Source organism: Simochromis diagramma, unplaced genomic scaffold (genome assembly GCF_900408965.1).
Source record: "Simochromis diagramma unplaced genomic scaffold, fSimDia1.1 OVJJ01000618.1, whole genome shotgun sequence".
Taxonomy (NCBI): Eukaryota; Metazoa; Chordata; class Actinopteri; order Cichliformes; family Cichlidae; genus Simochromis; species Simochromis diagramma.
The window spans coordinates 4,307,178-4,327,848 of record NW_024387423.1 but is presented as its reverse complement, the minus strand read 5'-3'; the positions used below and the strand labels follow the sequence as shown (position 1 = coordinate 4,327,848).

Below are 20,671 nucleotides of genomic sequence, written 5' to 3'. Positions count from 1 at the left end.
CTCAATATTATTGAAGCAATGTGAGCAGTTTCATTTTAGGAGAGAACAAAACGAAAGACAGCCAACATCCAAAGACGAGCTTTCATTGTAAAAAAGTCTGGAGAACTATTCCTGAAGACTATCTGAATGATGAGAAGAAAGCTTGCCTTAGAGAATTCAGGCAAATTATTGACATTGAGATCAGTTTTCCCAAAAACTCTGTTTTTCCCTTATATACTGTATTTCCATGTATGTTTCAATAAAACACTACACCTATTACTCATTTTCCGTGCAAAATATAAATACATAAAGAGTTGCTTAAAGCTTTTGTACAGTACTGTGTTTATACTGGCTCATAAGTAACTTTTGTCCGTAAGTCTGAAAGAAAACGCACGTTCTGAGATGTTAAGTTCGAAAAAACACCGGAAGTTATGTGTAATAACATTTTTTATGTTTTTAAAACTGCTGCAACATTCTTGTTAAAACTTTTAACATCATAAGTAAAGGTTAAAGTTTAACTAGGATGTTGGCGCTAATGCACACGGGATTATGGGTTAATTTCGTCTTTCGTGATAAAGCTGATGTTTTCAAAACAAAAGCACACAAGTCAACTTTGCGTTTGCCTGGACACAATAGCAATCTGTGCTCTCCATTCACCAATAGTGGACTCTAGGACATTGTATGGTTAAAAGACGACTTTAGGCTGGAAGACATTTGTGCGGTTAGTTGAAGTCTGCGGTCTATTCGCTTTGAATTGGCTTTTATTTTGTAAGCCGCAACCGGAAGGGCTATTTATTTTTCGCCTGCCTTTGTCTAACTCGACTGGTACTGACGGGGAGGGAAAGAAGGAGGAGGGAGTGTTCCTGGTCTGTCGACTGGTTTGACTTGTCACAGGCGCTCAAGGGAAAACGATGAATTTCAGTCACAGAAAATAGTTCGTAGTTAGCTACAAACACACGTAAAGATAACCTGGCAAACCGAGGTGCCGTGACAGAACAGCTGCGTAGGATGGGCGAGCCGGCACAGACTCCGTTTAAAACCACTGGATCCGAGTGGCTGCTGCCTGTCAGTGAATACTTGGGCTTTCCTCTTGATCAGGTAGGACAAGCGTGAGTCACAAGTCAGTGGGGCTTTTTCGGAAGAATTAAAATCTTTTGATATATTACTGGGTTTTTTTCTTAAAAAAAAAATAAAATTTCATGTCATAAATGATGTTCCGTCAATTAACCTTGTGTCACTTGTGGGACACACGTGCCGTGGCTCCTTAAAAGTCGTCCACGTCCACATTATTGTCCTTTTATTGGAGGCTTTGTCCAAAAACTAAATTCTGTCGTGTTAAAGAAAATTATTAATAATAAAAATAACGATAAAGTCCCTGTGACGTGTCATACGCTGCTGTTTTATGTCCCTATAACATTTTTACACTATCATAGTACACTATGATAATATACCTTAAAGCCCTTAATTGCCTATAAAAGTATAAAACGTGAAATGTTTGTTGATTATCTCTCTTTGCTGTTCACCCCAACCCTCATTTTTTATCTCTTCCCACACAGGTGAATTTTCTGACATGCCAGCTGTTTGCCTTAACTGCTGCCTTCTGCTTTCGTCTCTACCTCAGCCCGGCCCATGTCAGTCCCCTGGTCAGGCACTTTGTTGCCGCTCTCCTCGGTATTGGTTTTCTCGTCTTCTGCTTTGGATGGTAATGTATGGCACTGTCTCACACACTGCTCCATTCATTTTTTTTCTCCAGTACACGAGTCAAAGATATTTTATGTGTCCATGTTTCAAAAAGTGTTTTCTGTCAATGAACAAAAACTTTATATTTTATAATTACAGAACAGTCTAGGCAATGAGTTTCACTAGCCTCACTTAATATCAAAGTGGGCTGTATGTGGGCCCACCTGTATAAGATTTAAATAAAATCAGAATGCAGTGATTAATGAATCATTTACATCACACCTTTAATTGGAAAAATACTACAAAGCAATGTGTTAAATGTTGAAAGAAAAAATGGTGTTGTCCTTGGAAAAATATGTGCTTAAAACATGGTAGCAGGTCAACGTAAGAAGAAAAAGACCAGCCCACTGGATCAACAGTTCTTTAAGAATATGGTCTCAGGCCCTCAGGCAGTAAGCTGCAGCACTAAAAACAGACCTTCTGTAGGCAAAATGATTGCATGCGCTCAGGAACACTTCTGAAATAATCCATGTGAACCAGATCAAGAAAACACTTCTGCCTCCTGCCACTACAGCATCATCTGTGGTGTCTAGGTCCTTTAATGCACAAGGCATTGGTATCATCCACCTTTTGTGAAGGCCACATTAATAATAATGTAAGTTTTAGAGCAAAATAATATAGCCACTCTGACAACATGCATATTGTTTGTTTCAGCAAGACAATGCTAACCTACAACAGTGAAATAGCCATGGTACTAACTGGCCTGGGTGCACAGTTAGAACATGTTTTTAATGCCTCGGGCTTATAATTGTAGTAGAACACTGAGGGTATGCGGTCATGAGACAAATTGGAAACGCATGTATTTGTATGGGTGTGTATTGTAGTGCTTTAGCAGCAGGTATCTGTGGGAAATGTGTTTAAGTTGTATTGGCGCATGCTGCCTGTGTCATTGAAAAGACCTACAGAATGTTTTGTGTCACTTCTGCAGGTATTCATCTCACATCCTGGCTGTGGTTGTTGCAAACTACCTGATCATCATCAAAGCTGACCTCAACAATGTGCACAGGTAAATTCAAGCCTCAAAGGCCAATCAACATAAAAGTCTAGGGAATGGCTATATAATGGATTCTGAAAGACAGAAACAAAAGTCTGAAACACCAGTGGATTCTTACTATGGATTGTGGAACTGTTGCTCTTTTGCCCGTAATTCCTGTAACGATGAATTAAGCCTAGTCGGTCTGGTTGTAGTCGTTCTCATCGCGCACACACCTTTCCGGTTGCATTGACTGACGTGCCTGCTTCATCAAGCCGGTATGTGATTGACAGGACTGCATTTACCATGATAGGGCTGCAGAACTAGCTGTTGCTGTTTTCAGGTCAAACTTGCCAGACGAGATCAACCCAGCCCACAAGCCATTCACTTCATAGGTGGGCTAAGTTGCTCAGTTTAAGCCCTTGAAGTTTACCACTCATTCACTCCCTGCCGCGCATTCCAAGAAAGACTTCATTCTACTTCACCTCGCCCCCTTTGTCTTCCTGTTCCAATGTGGCCTGAACGAAAGTACTTTTTTAAAGGCATGAAACCTTTGGAGAACACGTCAGGCGACAGGCAGCCAGGTATGCCAGCCTGACCAGTCTACTCATGAAGATAGCTAGCAGGTGTTTATGCGGATGTTGAAACTTTCATGTTTACAGCGTTTCAGTGGAACTCTTAAGAGCACATGCACATTTTCCATTACGTCTGGGTGGATATGGGTGTTGACTTCAGACAGCATGGCTCAGGTGTGTCTGGCAGTTGTTGCTTTTCTGTTTTTTTTATGACTAGAGCAAAATTGTACGGTTATCTTGGTGAGGTATTCAAGGATTACCTGTAGGTAGAGCAAAGTAGAACTGGTATTGTTCTATGGCTTTAGAGGCAAAACACTGTGTAAACCCAACATGGGCTTCTGGACACACACCTCTGTGTCACTGATACGGGGAAACAAAGTAATTGAACATTTTAGGTTAAAAGCCAGGACAATCTAGGGAACGATCAGAACAACGGGTGATCATTACTTTAAGATATGCCAATGTTTGTAACTGTTTAAAATTTTTTGACAATGTGAAATGTAAAGCAGAATATCAGGTTTTCAGTCCTGCAGAAATAACACAAGTTCTTACCTGTGCCTGTATTATTCTTTTGTTTTTCATTTGAGAGTGTGATGAAATAGTTGCGTCTTTTTAAAGTTAAACCATGCTGGAAGTTTTAGAGGTAGTGTAAATGGCACAAATATTAAAAAAAAAAAAGAAACATTATGCTCACTTTTTTTTTTTTTTTTTTTAATTTTTGTGAAGTAACCCAGAGAGGCAACAATCACTTCCAGTAATTTCTAATGACTCATAAGTTAAGGAAACTTCTTAATCTCCTCAAATGCATTTGCTGGTGACTCAACTGTTACCACACCAGCTTGTCCTTTTTCTTTTTTTCTAGGTATTGTATTAAACGATTGATTGAACTGCCCTTTACTTTATTTACTTTGTGTCATTCTTTTCCACTCAGGTATTCCATGGTGATATCTATGGGCTATCTGACTGCGTGCCAAGTGAGCCGAGTCTTCATCTTTAACTATGGAATACCTTCCACTGACTTCTCTGGGTGAGGAAAATCTGAAGCATTTATTTTTCTCTCCTCTTTGCCACACCTTCTTTGTGACAGCACATTATGGAGACATTTGAGGTTTAGATACGTTATCAGTTTCCACCCTTGGTGGTACCAGCTTACACACCGACTCCCCCAGCCTTGTGTACATATAAAACAACTGAAGAAAAAAAAATAAATAGCAGCAGCATTGTTCACAGTTGACGCTGCCCAGCTTAGGCTGCTTTCTGCCTCCCATTTTATTGGAAATGTCTGCTTTTCTATGTGTGGTTATACTTTATAAAGCGACAGCTGACTTTGCTGGCCTCTGTATTCAGCAGCAGCTACTTTGCCTTGTTCCAGTGCGGATTAATTTGTTGGCAGCCTCATTTAGACTCCATGTGACTTTAGAGATGAGCAGCCAGGACTGTGAGTCAGCCTCTGGTGATCCCATATTGAATTAGGGATCCAGATTTTATTTTATTTTTTGATACACTTTCATGTTTCGGTATCAATTCAGTACAAAAAAACCCAAAAAACAAACTACATTCACTACTTAACTTTGTTTCTGAGCAAAGGTTGTGTGAGTCAGACTGAACAGCAGTCATTCATGCTGATAGATTTCTGGTTTCCCTCTATATTTCTTGCTCTGTCTTTAGTAGGGTGTTATGCATCTAGCCATTATCTCTAAAGTCTGTTTGCATTTGTTCAAGAGCATTTCCATGAACTGAAATTGACACTTGACATGAAAATCATAGGTACTATGCCCGCTCTATAATGTACAAAATGGAAAATGGAGCCTGTATGCTATAGTACTGGAGTTTTGCACATACTGGCTGAAAACATTACTTCAGAGCCCCCTGCCAGCTCTCACTGAGCTGGCACTGCCAGCCGCATGGCCAGCCTCTCTCTGCCTCAGTTTTCCATGCTGTGCACACAATGCAGCCCTCACACCAACACAAACTAGTGTGTGTGTGCAAGAGAGACGTAGTTTATATGTGGACACACATTCACATGAGTTTCCTAAATGTGTGCTTGATAAGCTGAAAATCTAGCTGTGCTGGTTTAAAAGGGGCCCGATGATCCAATGAAGCTCTGGGGATAGGAAAGTATTGCATTGGATTAATAAGTGACCTGATTTGCCACAACTAGAGAAGAATGAAGTGATTCACAATGGTAAATAAATCCAAGAGTCTCTCACAGAGGCTCGGTGAGCTTGGGAAGTGCTGTGCTTAAATTGGTAATGCTTTAAATGACTTAAGTTTTTACTTTCACTTAAAAAACAAAACAAAAACATATATTAGAATTGCTATGCTATCATACTTGCAACATTTATACAATTTAAAATGATTATTAAAGTGAAATCTTTTCAAATTTGCCCACCTACAATCAGGCACAGGTTGTGAGCATCAATTTCTAAACTTCTTAAGATAAATTAAAAACAATAATTTACCATCTTTCTCTGCCCAGACCTTTGATGATAGTAACACAGAAGCTCACCACGTTGGCTTTCCAGCTCCATGACGGTAAGTCAGACAAGTGGATGCACACATACATATGGAAGCTCAGCACATTGGCAAGCCTTTCACAGCATGCTGTCTGAGTAACTTAACAGGGATGACAGGCTTTTACACAGATTTTTCACACCTGTTGTAAAACATGTAGCCTAGGCTTTTATTAAAACGCGTCCTTCTGATTCTCTTCTAATGTAATGTCGAAGTCATAATTGTGAGCCACAAAATGTGCAGTCATTGATGTTGTTAGTAACATTTGTGTGTTTTTTTTCCATTGTGAGTTGTTAGTGTTTCAGTGAAAAAGTCTCTTAGAGTCAGAATTAAACATCTGTTAAAGAAGGACAAGAGAAGGGGGGAGGGGGGAATTAAAGATATCAACAACTCCATATTTTTTTCAGGTATGTGTAAGAAGACTGAACAGTTGACACAGGAGCAGAAGCTCATGGCTATAAAGTAAGTTTACACAGCAAAGCAAGCTAGTAACTTACAGTGGTAACTGTGTGTGTGGTTTTTTTAAACAGAGTCTGATTTTAACAGACTAGAGTTCTGTGGGATTTTCCTATGTCTCTGATTTTAGCCTTCAAGTCTGCATAGATAAACTTACATATACCAGCCACTTTATTAGGTACACTTGCTAGTATTGGGTTGGCCCCCCTTTTGCATTTCGAACTCTTTTATTTTTTCATGGCACTGATTCACCAAGGTGCTGGAAACATTCTTCAAATTTTAGTCTATATCAGGGGTGGGCAACTCCAGGCTTAGAGTGCTGGTGTCCTGCAGGTTTTAGATATCACCCTGGGTCAACATACCTGAATCAAATGATTAGTTTGTTACCAGGCCTCTGGAGAACTTCAAGACATGCTAAGGAGGTAATTTGGCCATATAGATCAGCTGTGATTGGATCAGGGACACACCTGAAACATGCAGGACACTGGCACTCAAGGCCTGGAGTTGCCTACCTCTGGTCTTTGTCAACATGACTGCATCACAGAGCTGCTGCAGATTTGTCAGCTACACCTTCATTATGCAGAATGATTTCACATTCCTGTACCATCACAACTCAAAGGTGCTCTATTCAACTGTGACTGTGGAGGTCTTTTGAATCCACTACAGTTTGCGATGATGTGAGATATGATGATGGAAGCAATCATTAGACAATGAGTACATTGTGGTCATAAAGAGATGGACATTGTCAGCAACAATACTCAAGTAGGCTGTGCCATTGGACAATGCGCATAAAGTGCTAAGTGGCCCAAAGTGTGGCACAAAAATAGCCCCCAGACCATTACACCACCACCACCAGTCTAAATTGTTCGTACAAACCAGGATGGATCCATACTTTCATGGTGTTTACACAAAGTTCTGACCCCGACCCAAATGTTGCACCAGAAATTAAGACTTATCAGACCAGGTAACCTTTTCTAGTCTTGTGCTGTCCAGTTTTGGTGAGCTCGTGTGAGTTGTAGCCTCAGTGTGGTACCTAGTGCTGCAGCCCATCTGCTTCAAGGGTTGATAAATGTTCTATTCACAGATGCTCGTCTGTAGCTCTTAGTTGTAACAAGTGGTTATTTGAGCTACTATTGCCTTCTTATCAGCTTGACCAATCTGGCGATTTTCCTCTGAGCTCTGGCATCAGCGATTCTTTTTTGCCTAGAGAACCACTGCTTATTGGAGATTTTCTCTTTTTCTGACCATCTCCAGAGATAATTGTGTGAGAAAATCCCAGTAAAATCAGCTTTTTCTGAACCACCAGTCTGGCAATAAGAACTATACCACATTCAAATCCACTTAATTCAACTTTATTCTATACTGTACTGCTCGGTTTGAACTTCAGCATTGACCGTGTCTACATGCCTAAATGCATTAAGTGGCTGCCATGTCATTGACTGACTACACATTTGGATTAAGGAGCAGTTTAGCAGGTGTACCTAATAACGTAACTGGTGAGTGTAATCCTATAATGTAAAGTTTACATGTGCAGCAAAGATGTGCAGATACTTTAACAGTGCATCTGAACTTGGACCTTATTTAAAGAATAAATAACTGTTTCTTTTCCTTTAGCCACGAAGGACAATGACAAGGACATGAAATCATGGTGAATAGTTTATTTATGGAAAAAAGCATGCTGGGAACTTAGAAAAGAGACATCGTTTTGCATGGAAAAACATTTTTGTGCATGTGAATTCATGAAATCACATTATCAGTGGACTGTACCATGCATGCCGTTTTAAAATGAATTAAAATGTATTTTAAAAGCAGCCATAAAATATAGCCGCCTACCTGTGCAATAACCCAGTAGCTGTAAATCTGGTAATTTATGTGTTTGTCATAATACTTAAATATTCGATTAACTGGACTAATTTTGTTCTTATTTATCAGGGACCAGACATTGTCCTTATTCCAGTTTTGCATACAAGTTCTCCTGTACTGTAAATATTACACATAGTTTGTAACATGGATGGAAGCGCATTTGGTCATGAATTAGGTCAGGTTTTAATACCCACCCTGGTTCGTTTTATTGCTCGGCAGCTGGTATATGTACAGGGTCAGAGAAACCGAGTTAAAGATGCAATGATGCTGACTGATCATGACCTGTTGGATGTTTAATTTAAAACTAGATGGCATGTATTTCTCAGATCACCTTGGAAGAAAATCTAAAGTAGCACCGTCACGTTTCACTCAAAGCGATCTCAGTTAGTGTTCCGAAAAGGTTTGTTTCTTTTCAGTGATTTCTGCCTCGTCTCTTTGTAGTGTGAGGCCTTCTCTCATCGAGTACCTGAGTTACAATCTGAACTTTCTGAGTGTCTTGGTGGGGCCATGCAGTAACTACAAAGAGTACATAGACTTCATAGAGGGCAGACACATCAGCACGAGGCTCAAGCAGCAGCATGCCTCAAGTAATCGGCAGAATGGCTACAATAAGACCCAGGACCCATCACCTCTGGTAAGTTCATGAATACTGGTTACTACTCTTGTAGTCTTTAACTATTTTCATTTTTATATTGATAGGTTATTGTTTTATCAGGAGGGGGATTAAATGCTTATCCAGCAATATGTTTCTTCTTCCATTGGTTGGAATCTCTGTAACTTTACTACAGTGGCTTTACTTCTTGTTCTTGTTTTATTGAAAGAGCGTTTGAACTGTCCTTTACTTTACATCATTCACAGTTCAAAAATAATTCTTTTACTGGGATGTGGTGCATGCTTACACTTGATTCAGTTTCTGAAGTAGGTCATTTTGACTCTCTTCCCCATCTTCTTAGCTAGTTTTCTTCTGATTGGCTGTTCCTTGGAAATAAGTTTACACAAGTTCACAGCAAGAGTTGCGTGTCTGAATTGACATGAGGATCTGGCCTTCTTGATATCCTACAGAAACAAGAGTAGATAAAACTTAGAACAGGTGTTTAGAGGAGTCTAAATTGAATAAAGATGTGCAAAATTTCACCTACGCACAATGAATATTTTTGGAATTACAGGCCCTTAAAGTTCACGTTAGCAAGCCAGGATTTTTAAGGACTAAAGAGCAAAACGACCTTGCTATGATGTAACTTCTTTTGACCTGTTATCTATCCAACATTGTGAAAACACCCTTGAAGTTCTCTATTGAATTCTCAGAAAACAAATAAAACGTCTAAGGTATAAATGTTTATTTCGGTTACTCTGTTATAGTAATTGAAATCTGTGCAAAGTTGCTATCAAAATTATGATGCATCCCGTGATGCTAGCGCTGAAAGTTGATTATAGAAAATTAGATTTTTCTTTACATTGTAAAACTTGCAGAGGGTGTAAAATTACATTGGTTGCAGTTTTTAATAGCTGAAATTTGTTTCATGTGATAGCTGTTGTACTTAAGGAGTTATGCTGGAAAAAACAATAAGGTAAACTAAAAAGCACCAAATTTCAACCTAACCTCTTTAACATAAATTACATGGGGGCCTATAAGTCAGAAAATACCTTCAGTAGGGAGGTTAAAGTTTTGCGTGGCTTCATTTTCATAAAAAAACTATAGAAAGGTCTTGGCTGATGTGGACTAGATAAAAATCTGCTACAAACATATAGTCGCAGAAGGTCAGATGTTACTGAGGTACCCAGGAGGACTTTTTTCAGCTTCAAAGAAAATGTGTAACTTCTGTGGTGAACATTTTAAATGTATCCACTAGAGCAGAGCTACAAACTGATAGTTTGTTTCTGGTTTCTCTTGGGTTAAGTTAAGCCATAGATGCTGATTTCTGCTAGTTTGAGAGTTGCTTAAGATTTAATGGTAATCCTAATATTCTCCATTTGTAATGGTGCTTCTATCAGTGCTCAGAAGTAATTTGCTTTCTCTGCAGAACGCCGTTTGTCATAAGCTGCTAGTCTGCGCCGGCTGTATGCTGTTCTTCCTTACTGTCACTCGGTCCTTGCCCATAAAGTACAACGTTGACCCCGACTTTGTGAGCCAAGCCTCCTTCCTCACCAGGCTCACTTATGCTTTCTTCTCCATACAAGCTGCAAGGCCCAAATTCTACTTCGCCTGGACATTAGGTGGGTATTTATTTAGTGCGTCTGTGTGTTTTACTTGGCCAGTTTGTTTTGTTTTTTTATTGCTTCTGGGGACAAATGTCACGGACGTCATGTGATGATCTTCCTCTTCCTCTGTCAGCTGATGCAGTCAACAATGCTGCGGGATATGGTTTCCTTGGGATGGATGAACATGGAAAGCCATCCTGGGACCTCATCAGCAACCTCAACATCATCGGGATTGAGGTGCCGCGTTTCAGATGCTTAAAATCGAGAGCATGAGCTTTCAGCACTGTGTCCAATTGTGAGTTAATTAGACACTGGAGCACACTCTTATTGTAGCTACTGATCTTTTTTCTTTTAGACAGCAACCAGCTTCAAGACCTTCATAGACAACTGGAATATTCGAACAGGAATTTGGCTTAAAACGTAAGTGTTGCGAGTGTGAAATCAAATTGTGTGCACAGTCGGAAAATTGGGGAAAAAAAGTGAAATTCTCAACCCGTTCCTTTTTCAGGGTGTGCTATGACCCAGCACCAAAGCACCGTTTGGCGTTGACCTTTATCCTGTCTGCTTTGTGGCATGGTGTTTATCCAGGGTACTATTTTACCTTCCTCACCGCCATCCCCATCACCATAGCAGCAAGAGCTGTAAGTTGTCTACATTCTCTGCAAAGTAATGCTCTAAAATACAAATGGAAGGTAATCGGACTGTATGGACACAAACTGACCATGAATAGATGGGACAGCTCTTGTTACATTTACAACGGTAGCTTTGTGAAGATTAAGGATATTTCAGTTTCCTCAGTACAACTACAAACAAAAACATATCTTATCAGTATGAAAGTGGCTCTAAAAATGTTTTTGGTGCCTGTTCAAACAAAACCTCTCTGGGAACAGCTTTAACTGACTTTTTATTGCACTTGGCACTTTCTGCTTCTCGCATGTTAATTAAATAGTTCAACAAAAGTTTTCCTTGAATACACTAATCCTGTCATCTGTTAAACGATAATTGTTGTCCGTCTGCCTCTCCCCACCAGATACGGAGGTCAATTCGTCATTACTTCCTGGGCTCCAGAGTCATGAAGCTGGGTTATGACATCTTGACTTGGGCAGCCACACAGCTGGCCATCTGCTACACTGTCATGCCTTTTCTCCTTCTTGCAGTTGACCACACTATAGTTTATTACAGGTACGTCATACCCCGCTTTAATCAAATTATCCTTTTGCTTCAACTCTGTAGCTGTGTGGTTCTGCGTTCTATTAATCTTTCTATGTACTCATACATGTGAAGGTGAGCAGGAACCCCTGTACATACATCCATAAACTTCCAAAGAGGCGTAATCACGCTGACTGTAACCACAGGCATGCCAAGTGGATTGTCAACAGTTCTTATATCATGCGTCAATAAACCGTTCTTGGCCACATTTCCTCTCTTTGACAGTTGAGCGAGAGACAGGAAGTAAGGGCAAGTCCCCGAGATTGCTCTTTGCAGTGCTCTAGATTCTCCTTCAGCTCTAGCATAATAAATCCCCTTTATTTCCTTATTTTCTGCAGTAAATGTGTGTGTGCACACCTGTAGACCATATAGGAGCACGCAGCTGTGTGTTTATGTAGTATTTAAAAATCCTTTACTATTTAAAAACATAAAACAATTCGGTGATGTTTCATGTTCGTGTGTATTTTGATGGTCTTAGAACCAATTTTTAATCCACACTCACTGGCCATTTTATTAGGTTTAGCATGCTAATACCGGTATTATTAGCATGCTAATACCGGTATTATTAGCATGCTAATACCGGTATTATTAGCATGCTAATACCGGTATTATTAGCATGCTAATACCGGTATTATTAGCATGCTAATACCGGTATTATTAGCATGCTAATACCGGTATTATTAGCATGCTAATACCGGTATTATTAGCATGGTATAGTTTTGAAGGCCCTGCTTCAGTGTTTTCGCAGCATTGGTTCACCTAGGTTCATTAGTCCATACTGACATGCAAAAGCATGACAGTTGCTACAGATTTTCTTTGCTGCTCATCCATGATGTGAATTTCTTAAATCACCACATCCCAAAGGTGCTTTTAGATTGAGAGCTGTTGATTGTGGAGGATATTTGAGTACAGTGAGCTCATTGTCATGTTCAAGAAACCAGTTTTGGGGTTAATTTTTTTCTGCATTTTGGCATGGTGTGTTATTGTGCTGGTAGCACCATTAAAAACTAGTTACATTGTGGTTACAAAGGGATGAACATGGTCAGCAACAATAGTCAGGTAGGTCAGTTTGAGCTTAATGGGCTCAAAGTGTACCAAGGTGTGGTCCCCCACACCATTGCACCACCAACAGCAGCCTGAACCATTAATACCATGCAGGGCGTGCCTTGTAGAGTCATGCTTTCATGGTGTTTACACCAAACTCTGACCCTAACGTCTGAATCTGGCAGCAGAAATTGTAACTCATCAGCATCTTATCCAAGCAACGTTTTTCCAGTGTCTAGTTTTGGAGAGCCACTGTGAGATTCCTGTTCTTAGCTGACAGCATGGTGTGGTTTTCTGCTACTATTGTGCATTAAGAGATGGTCTTCTGCATATCTTGGTTGTAATTATTTGGGTGTAATAATGTGAATCACCGTTACTTTCCTATGAGCTCTAAAGTAGTCTGGCCATTTTGACCTCTGGCATCAACAAGGCATTTTTACCCAGAGAACTGCTTCTTAGTGGATATATTTTTATTTTATTTATTTATTTTTAACCGTTTGGACCACCAGACTGTTGTGTGGGAAATTGTCAGTTGCTCAGCAGTTTCTGAAATGCTCAGGATACTCCAGCCATCTGGCACCAACAACCATGTCACATCCAAAGTCACTCACTTCACCTTTCTTTCTTTCTCATTCGGTTGCTTAGTTTGAACTTCAGCAGGTCATCTTAACCATACTCACGTGCCTAAATGCATTATGTTGTTGCCATGTGACTAGTTTTGAAACATATGATGACTGCTTGCCCCATTGTAAACACAATGCGCATGGTTTCTTGTCATAAGTTAGTAGTTAAGTTTGAGGAAGTGTCTCTGGTTTCATACAACAAAGTGTGATATTGTTGCTCGTTTCTAATCTGAATTATTAATGAATCTAGTATAAATCTAGCTGCATCATTTTTTTCCCTACATAATAAAAGTTCCACTCTGTTTTTCCCACCTAGGTCCATGTACTTCCACGTGCACATAATCAGCATTCTGGCTGCAGTCGCCCTGCATCGCAAACATAAACCCAGGGAACCCACCACCAAAACCTCCTCTGTCTCCTCCTCCGCTCCGTGCTCAGCCCAGTGCCAGCATGTTCACTCCAACAACAATGACAAAGACTGAAAATCTCATTTCGTGTTCTTTTACCAGGCTTTTAGGACTCTGTCTCCTCTCAAAGACAAATGAGTATCCCTAGGGCATTCAGCCAGCTTGAAATGGGAAAACATTGTGCTATTTATTTTTTGACTATACAGAGTAAAGGAAATTTGTACTTATGGTACTGGATGTGTACGGGGAGAGCCCTCTCCCATGATTGAAGCTCATCAGGCAGACACTGAAGAAAAACCTCAGCTGAGGAAATGGTTCTGGTACAACCACCGCCACCGCCACCAGAATGCTGGCCCCAACCCCCTTTCCCCTTTTACCTACTCCCGCTCCCTGCAGCTTTTCCTCCCTCCTTGGCCATCTCACCAGCACCAGCCTGCCTCCTCCAACAACAATACAACAGTGTGAAGAGAGTATTGAGACTCACTTTCGTTCCTGTCCTCAATCTGTGCTGTCCCACTGACTGGTGGGATCTCAGCCAGCACAGCGGGTCAGCAGCTCATAAACGGGCCACAAATACCAGGACACATGCACACGCAAACTCATGCATAAATAGACACTAGGAAACAAAAACGCACATATAGTCGCTCTTAGACATGTTTGTACTCGGTCGCATTCGGGCGGCACACAAAGGCTGCCCTTGTGAGGCTGCAGAGGAGCATGCCAAGAGGAGGCTGCACCCGCTGTACTCGCTCTGACCAGAGGATTTTGTAGATCTGTGTGGGTGATGGTTCGCCCCACTGTTATATCCCAACAGCCACTGTCAGTGACCCCCGAGTGTGTGGACCTAATCATGAACCGTCACAATACTTCCACTGTTTACTGGCTTGGATTAAAACCACATGAAAAACTAATCAGACCATGGAGCTCTTAAGCTTTTTAGTGGAAGCCTTAATATTACTGTTAATCATTACTAATGTTTTTAATGAGTATGGCAGCTCCTTCAGGTGAGGAGACTAGTATTTTATAGTTTCTATATTTCTTGGCTTCAGTCCCTGTGAACAAAAAGGAAAAGGTAAGAAATAAAATGAAATCTTTTGCCCCTGTTGGTTGAAAGCCAAAGTACACTTCCCATAGTTAAATTAGTAAAGTCGATCTATTCCTCTACTGAAAATCCCCTTTTCTCTAACAGTGACAAAAGTGAAGGTAGTTAATGTGCACAGTGCTCAGTCCCTGTTGGCAAAATGTCAAGGAAACTGAGAAAAGGCTCATAATGGAAATTATGATCTGAAAAAGTGATGTTTCCGTGATTCTTTGTAGCAGCGGAGGTTTGATTTAACAGAGACATCTGGTGGTTGTGTGAACTGAGCTGAGCCAAGTCATGAAGAAAAGTCATCTGACTGACATAAACAGCCATTTTTCCATGTGACACGATGGCGTTGCATCAGAATTCATTTTCTTCCCTGCACAAGCGTTTCCCTTTGCACAGATGATGCTGAAAAACTAGAAGTTAATGTGCAGATTACAGACTGTAAACACGAGACACCTTTGCCTTTTTAATTTATTTTGCAGTACTTTTTTTTTTTTTTTTTTTAAATTTTAGGACTGATTATAGATTTTGGAGCATTAGTAGTTTTAAAGGTGGCACAGTCGGATTGTTCTTTAATGGTGCTATCTGCAAGCTATGTGATAGCTTTTCAATACTTTTGTTATAACACGAGTTGCAGTGCAAGATGTTGTTTTGTAAAGAAAATGCACATCACATTTGAAAATGTCTTACAATGCATTATACAAGTTGCCTAGTGCATCACGTTTAATCACGTTGGAAGAACAATCTTAATGTTTTTTTATTATCCGCGTTGGAATTTAATCTAAACTTGATAACGACAGAAAATGTTTGCCTGTTTGGCTCAGTTTTTACATACTGACTAAACCCTTAAATTTATTAAGGCTCTGCTTTGAGGCTTGACTTTTTGACATATCAGGTGATGTTACAGCTGCTTCACAAAACTTGGGATGAGGAGAAAGCATGAATTTAACACTTAAAAAATAGACATACCAGGGTATTTTAAAGATTTTAAAGGAAGTTAAAAATGCTATTAAATTTTTTTGAATATGGTAATCTTTGAACGTACATGAGTACATTTGGGTCTAAAAAGTGTGAGTGTATTACACTTGGTACCCACAGGCCTCATTAACCCGGCAACATATTTGTGGCTCCACGGGTTTCTGTGTCGGCGCTGTGATTTTAGAGCAGGAAGACGAGCAGAGGGGCAGATTTACAGTATGAATATGTTGATGAGCAGCTATTTAAATGATTTAATACCGATACTGAAGATATTTTTGTATTTTCTTTGATGATGTTTGCTGTCTAATTGTACTGACTGTGAGAATGTGAGATTTTCTGATTACAGCAGTGCTCCATTTTAGTGTTTTGTGTGGAGGAAAGTCTGAGTAACAAATAAAGCTCGAATGAAACTCTGTTGCAGGTTTATTATAAACTATAATGAAGACGCTTTTTGTTTTTGTGCTCTGAAGATGTGACTGTAAAACCTCTTTTAGGAACAAACAATTTCTGATGTCAGAAGAAAACATTTGCGGTGTTCGTTCTTACAGTTTGCTCTCCTTCTCCATGCGACGCCTCTCCCCTCAGCAATTTAACCTCGGATGATATTCTCAAAGGGGCTCAGTCTTCGTCCCTTGTGTCACGTCTTTTCCCATGTGACACAGACGTGTGTGGGTGTGTGTGCGTGTGCAGTGATTCTGCCTGAATTCAGTCACGTAATGACAACTGTGAGGCAAGACGAGAGGAAAACAAACATGTATAAAATGAAGTGAACAATCACTACACTGCCTGACTGTTTTCATTTTAGAGAGACTCAAATACCTCAGCTGTTATTAAAACAACAACAGCTGATCAGAAAAGTATGGATGCTTGCACAGCTAGTTTTTGCAAATATAACCAATCATCTAGAGGGATTAGAAAAGGTGAGAGTATGCACCTTTTTTTTTTTTTTTTAGTCAGCTGTAGTGTTTGCATATTTCTTAAAAATCCTCAACCTGTCACCTAAAAATGTGGAAACAAGTTGGATAAGTTTTCCACACAAGCTACAAAAATGTACAGGATGGAAAAAATGACTAATCTGTGAAGTTTGATCAAATTACAGAATTAAAAAAGGAAAGATTATCATACATTTCATCATCGAAACAAATAAAACAAAATTTAACTGTCCTTAATGAACAATATAAAACAAGAAAAAGCCTCCACTTATTGTTCAGGCTCAGTCCTTGTCTTTCATTTGTTCATGCATTCTGTGCTAGTCCTCCTAAATCTTTGCTACTATTTGATCCAAACGCTTGCACAGGAGTAGGAAGAGATATTAAAAAAGGAGGAGAGGCTGGAAGTTCCTGGATCAGATGAAGAAAAGCACAGCTTCGCTTTCCCAACCTGACAGAATGTTAATGATCCAAAGGCAAAGATTTTGAAATGACTTTCAAAATGCTTGTAATTCCTAAACAGTGAATGAAATACTTTTGCTAAACCCTGAGAATTAAACCTGGAAGTCTGCACTTCAATTCCATCTTGATACTTTGATTTAACATCCACTGCGTTGGTGTGAAGAGGCAAAATTAATCATCATTTGCAGATAGCCTGATGGCAGGCCACGCATTTACATTACATACATTTAAAAACAGCGTCCTCATGCAGAACATTCTGGCAAAGTCCACACTAGGGAAGATGTTTGCAGCCAGGTCGCAACTTTAATCAAAGCAGATCAATTCTGAAACAAAACACAGCAACATACTCCTATAATCTACACCAGTTTTGTCCATCTACATTATATTTAAGGATTATTTTAATGGTTCTATTCTTTATACAGTTGCACAGAGCACATCTTTACCTTCACAGACAGCAAAACATGAATTTTTCAGCCGCTTGGACTCCATCACGACACAGGAGCAACTGGGCAAACTGATTATTCTCGGCTAAAATGAAGTTTCCTAGAAAGATGAAGCTGATCTCAGCTCCTGCTTGTACCAATGCAATGAATTTAAACAACTTACCAACTCACAGCATTCGAGGAACACGAGAACGTCAAACAAAAAAGATCCTCAATGCATGCATTTGACTGCAGCATGCTGGATTCAAACATTTCTTTTTTCTACCTTATTTTCAAAAAACAACAACAAAAAGAGATCGCAGCTCAAAATTTCTGTGAACTGGAGATCTTGGTGGCTCTCAATAGCACAATAACTTCAGTCGTGTATTTTAAATGGTATCCAGGAAAAGGCAGTAACCGTCATATTACCATACTTTAACTGAGATTATATGTTTTTACTGCGGCTGGCACACACTGAAGACAGCCTTAAAGCCTGGGACAGGCCATTTAACGGCGCGGTTCAAAGAGGCAAATTGCTGTTATTACTGCAAACCTTTCCCATCCTTCATAAAATCCTTTTTGCTTTGAACAGACAATCCAATTTTAAGCAACTGAAGTTTATCGCTAGCCATCTTAAATTGAAGCACATGATTCTTTGTGGCCACAAAATAGTTTTTATTTATTTTAAATAACTTGTGCATCTTATTCCAGCATGAGTACTTTACCTCTCCTTTATCCTCCACCAGTGAGTCATCCTGCTGTGATGCACAACCTTACAACATACTGTCTTTTTAAATTAAGGTTTCTTTTTATTAACAGTGCATGCAAGGTGGATATCAAGCAATCAAGATAAAAAACTCAAAAATCCTAGCTACATATATGTACGCGTTCATTTTCTACATTATTATCATTCTTCAGGATCACTCTTACCCACGCGGTAAATATTGAAAACAGTCATATACAGGGTATACAGGGTCTCCTTAGTCTTTTTAGAACAAGCGTAGTGAGTTCAGACTGTAACATAAAGCGGTCAGCCGCTGGGTCCTTCATGGCATAGAAAGCTGCTAAAATATACTCACGCAGGTATATTTTGTGCTGATAAATATTTTCACGGCCCTTTGAGATAGAGAAGAAACACAATACAAACGTACATGAATACCAGTCTGAATATTATAACAAAATAAATACATTTGCTGTGACGCAGAGCTGCCTCTCGTATATTTCTAAACACTTCATCAGTGCAGCTCCTGAAGGAGAATCATTCAGAAAAATAATTACAGGGTGAAGAGCGATGTGAGGAAAGTTGGAAATTGTGACCGGGGGAGACTAGCAGCTAAGGTTTGTGGGAGCTGTGGCGAATTAAAGCCTGTGTGTGTGTGTGTGTGTGTGTGGGGGGGTTCGTAGCAGGTCCACCAAGTTGAAAGAAAACAACTAGATCTCCGTCTATCGGCCAGCGGAGGGCAGTAACACACAATAGAAGTGAGGGACAGGAAGAAATGCAGCCCGTCTGCACACACCGTAACAGTTAATCTCACAAAATGAAAACACTACAGCAGTCACGTTATGCAAAATAACATTCATCTCCCCCCAAACCTCCACCTCTACGTGTGGCTGTTTTCAGAAGAGGTTGAATATCATCTCACCTCTGAGGGGGATATATTATATTTCGTCTAGTGGGTGCAAATGCGGACATATGAACCGGAGGATCAGTGCAAATGAGGAAAGAGGATCCAGGTGATCCACAGTTTATACTTCATATCGTTGTTCACTGCCTCTTCCTCCCTCTGCCTCTTCTTTAAAATATTTTGTAGGACTTTTAAATACATTTAACTTCTTCAGTGATTTGTGTGAACCCTTTGGCAGAGGTGTACATATGCAGTGCATCACTGAGGAGAAGAAGAAGCTTTCAGGTGTTACAGCTTTAACCACCTGCAGCGGACTAGTTGTCAAGGTCTGTGGATGAGGCAGAACTTGCTCAAATCCAGAAGCTTACATGCTTTAGGAACTGAAGACACCGTGTTCTTGGTTTATAACCACCAAAAACTGACAGGGAAACACGGAAAAGGTGTTTAAACATTGGCTGATCTGGAACACTAAACTGACTTCGTTCCGTCTTCCCTGTAAGGTTTTCAAGATTTCTGACCGAAAACAAGAACTTTATAACATGACTGAGCTCTAACTGGGTTTTCTCCTATAATATTTCAGGGGGTGCATGAAGCTGTCAGTTAACCTATATGCAATCTAGCCATCTATAGCCAGAGGTTAGAGGAGGTGTCTTAGACAAATGACCGTGTCGGTCAGTCGAGACGAAGTGAGGTTACGGGATCAGGTAGCAGCAGTCGTTTCTTCAAGAGATGACGAGCCTCCTGTGCTTAAGTTCAGAGTTTGTGATCGAATATTATCTAAAATCCTCTTCAGAATACCTCAGATAGTTCGACTGAGCCGTGCGATTGGACCGTATGGAGTTCACTGATATTTCCATACGCTCCAGCGCACAAGGCGAGAGCAGTCGGCGTCAGATTAAGTCAAGCATTCAAACGGATTCTGAATAGTATTTGTCTCTAGCATCGCCTCAATTATTGCTGCTCTCTGTTGGAGCAGGTGGCGACTGCGTTTGCTCCTTCACCTCCGTCTGGCCTTCTTTCTTCTCATCCTCGTCCTTGAAGAAGAGGAGGGGAAACATACCGAGGATGCAGCCGATGCCCACGCCGATGGCTTTACCCTGCGGGTGGGAAGAAGACAACAAAGATTTTAGCAAAGATGGAGGGATTTCTGCACATTGTTACCGTGGGATTATTCTTCATTTATTTCAGAATTGCATATTGTTCTCTAGGTGTGATCTTTGCAGGTGGGCAAATCCTTGAGAGACCCTCAAATTTCTTTTTCTTTTATTTGCAGAAAGCCCGCCTTATTGCTGTCTGATGAACACCCTCAGCTTTCTTAGCCTCTGTGCATCCCTATACTCCTTTATTTACTGAAAAAAGCTGATTTCTGTTTGAAAAACAGACACAGTGGCCTTAATTTATACGAACTGACATATCCACAACCCACATCTCCAATCTGGTCTCCTTAACTGGAGCCGCTGAATCCACGAACCCTGTGGAGAAGTCATTTACACAGAGGTGGGCAGGTTTCTCCAGCCTGCAGCGCGAGTTAAAATTCACTAGGTTCAATAAAGGCACAAATGTAAAACCAATTGTCTTTTTATAAC

The 20,671-nt window shown here is 40.2% G+C and overlaps 2 protein-coding genes across 2 annotated transcripts in view; one reads left to right on the top strand and one right to left on the bottom strand.

The window, feature by feature from the left end:
• Window positions 1-767: 767 nt before the first annotated feature.
• mboat1 (membrane bound O-acyltransferase domain containing 1) lies at window positions 768-16,057 on the top strand. The gene is made up of 13 exons (XM_040013226.1): window positions 768-1,077; window positions 1,536-1,681; window positions 2,648-2,725; window positions 4,199-4,294; window positions 5,747-5,802; window positions 6,189-6,243; window positions 8,542-8,734; window positions 10,122-10,314; window positions 10,433-10,536; window positions 10,655-10,719; window positions 10,808-10,940; window positions 11,330-11,481; window positions 13,492-16,057. The coding sequence occupies exons 1-13, from the start codon at window positions 988-990 to the stop codon at window positions 13,655-13,657; spliced, it is 1,527 nt and encodes a 508-aa protein (XP_039869160.1). The 5' UTR covers window positions 768-987; the 3' UTR covers window positions 13,658-16,057.
• The window catches only part of LOC120722292 (transmembrane protein 65-like), a 45,363-nt gene continuing 39,862 nt past the window's right edge, over window positions 15,171-20,671 (bottom strand). Inside the window, exon 8 of the mRNA XM_040013228.1 lies at window positions 15,171-20,182. Coding sequence (XP_039869162.1) covers window positions 20,033-20,182 — 150 coding nt within the window. The 3' untranslated portion in view covers window positions 15,171-20,032. The remainder of the gene's footprint in view (window positions 20,183-20,671) is intronic.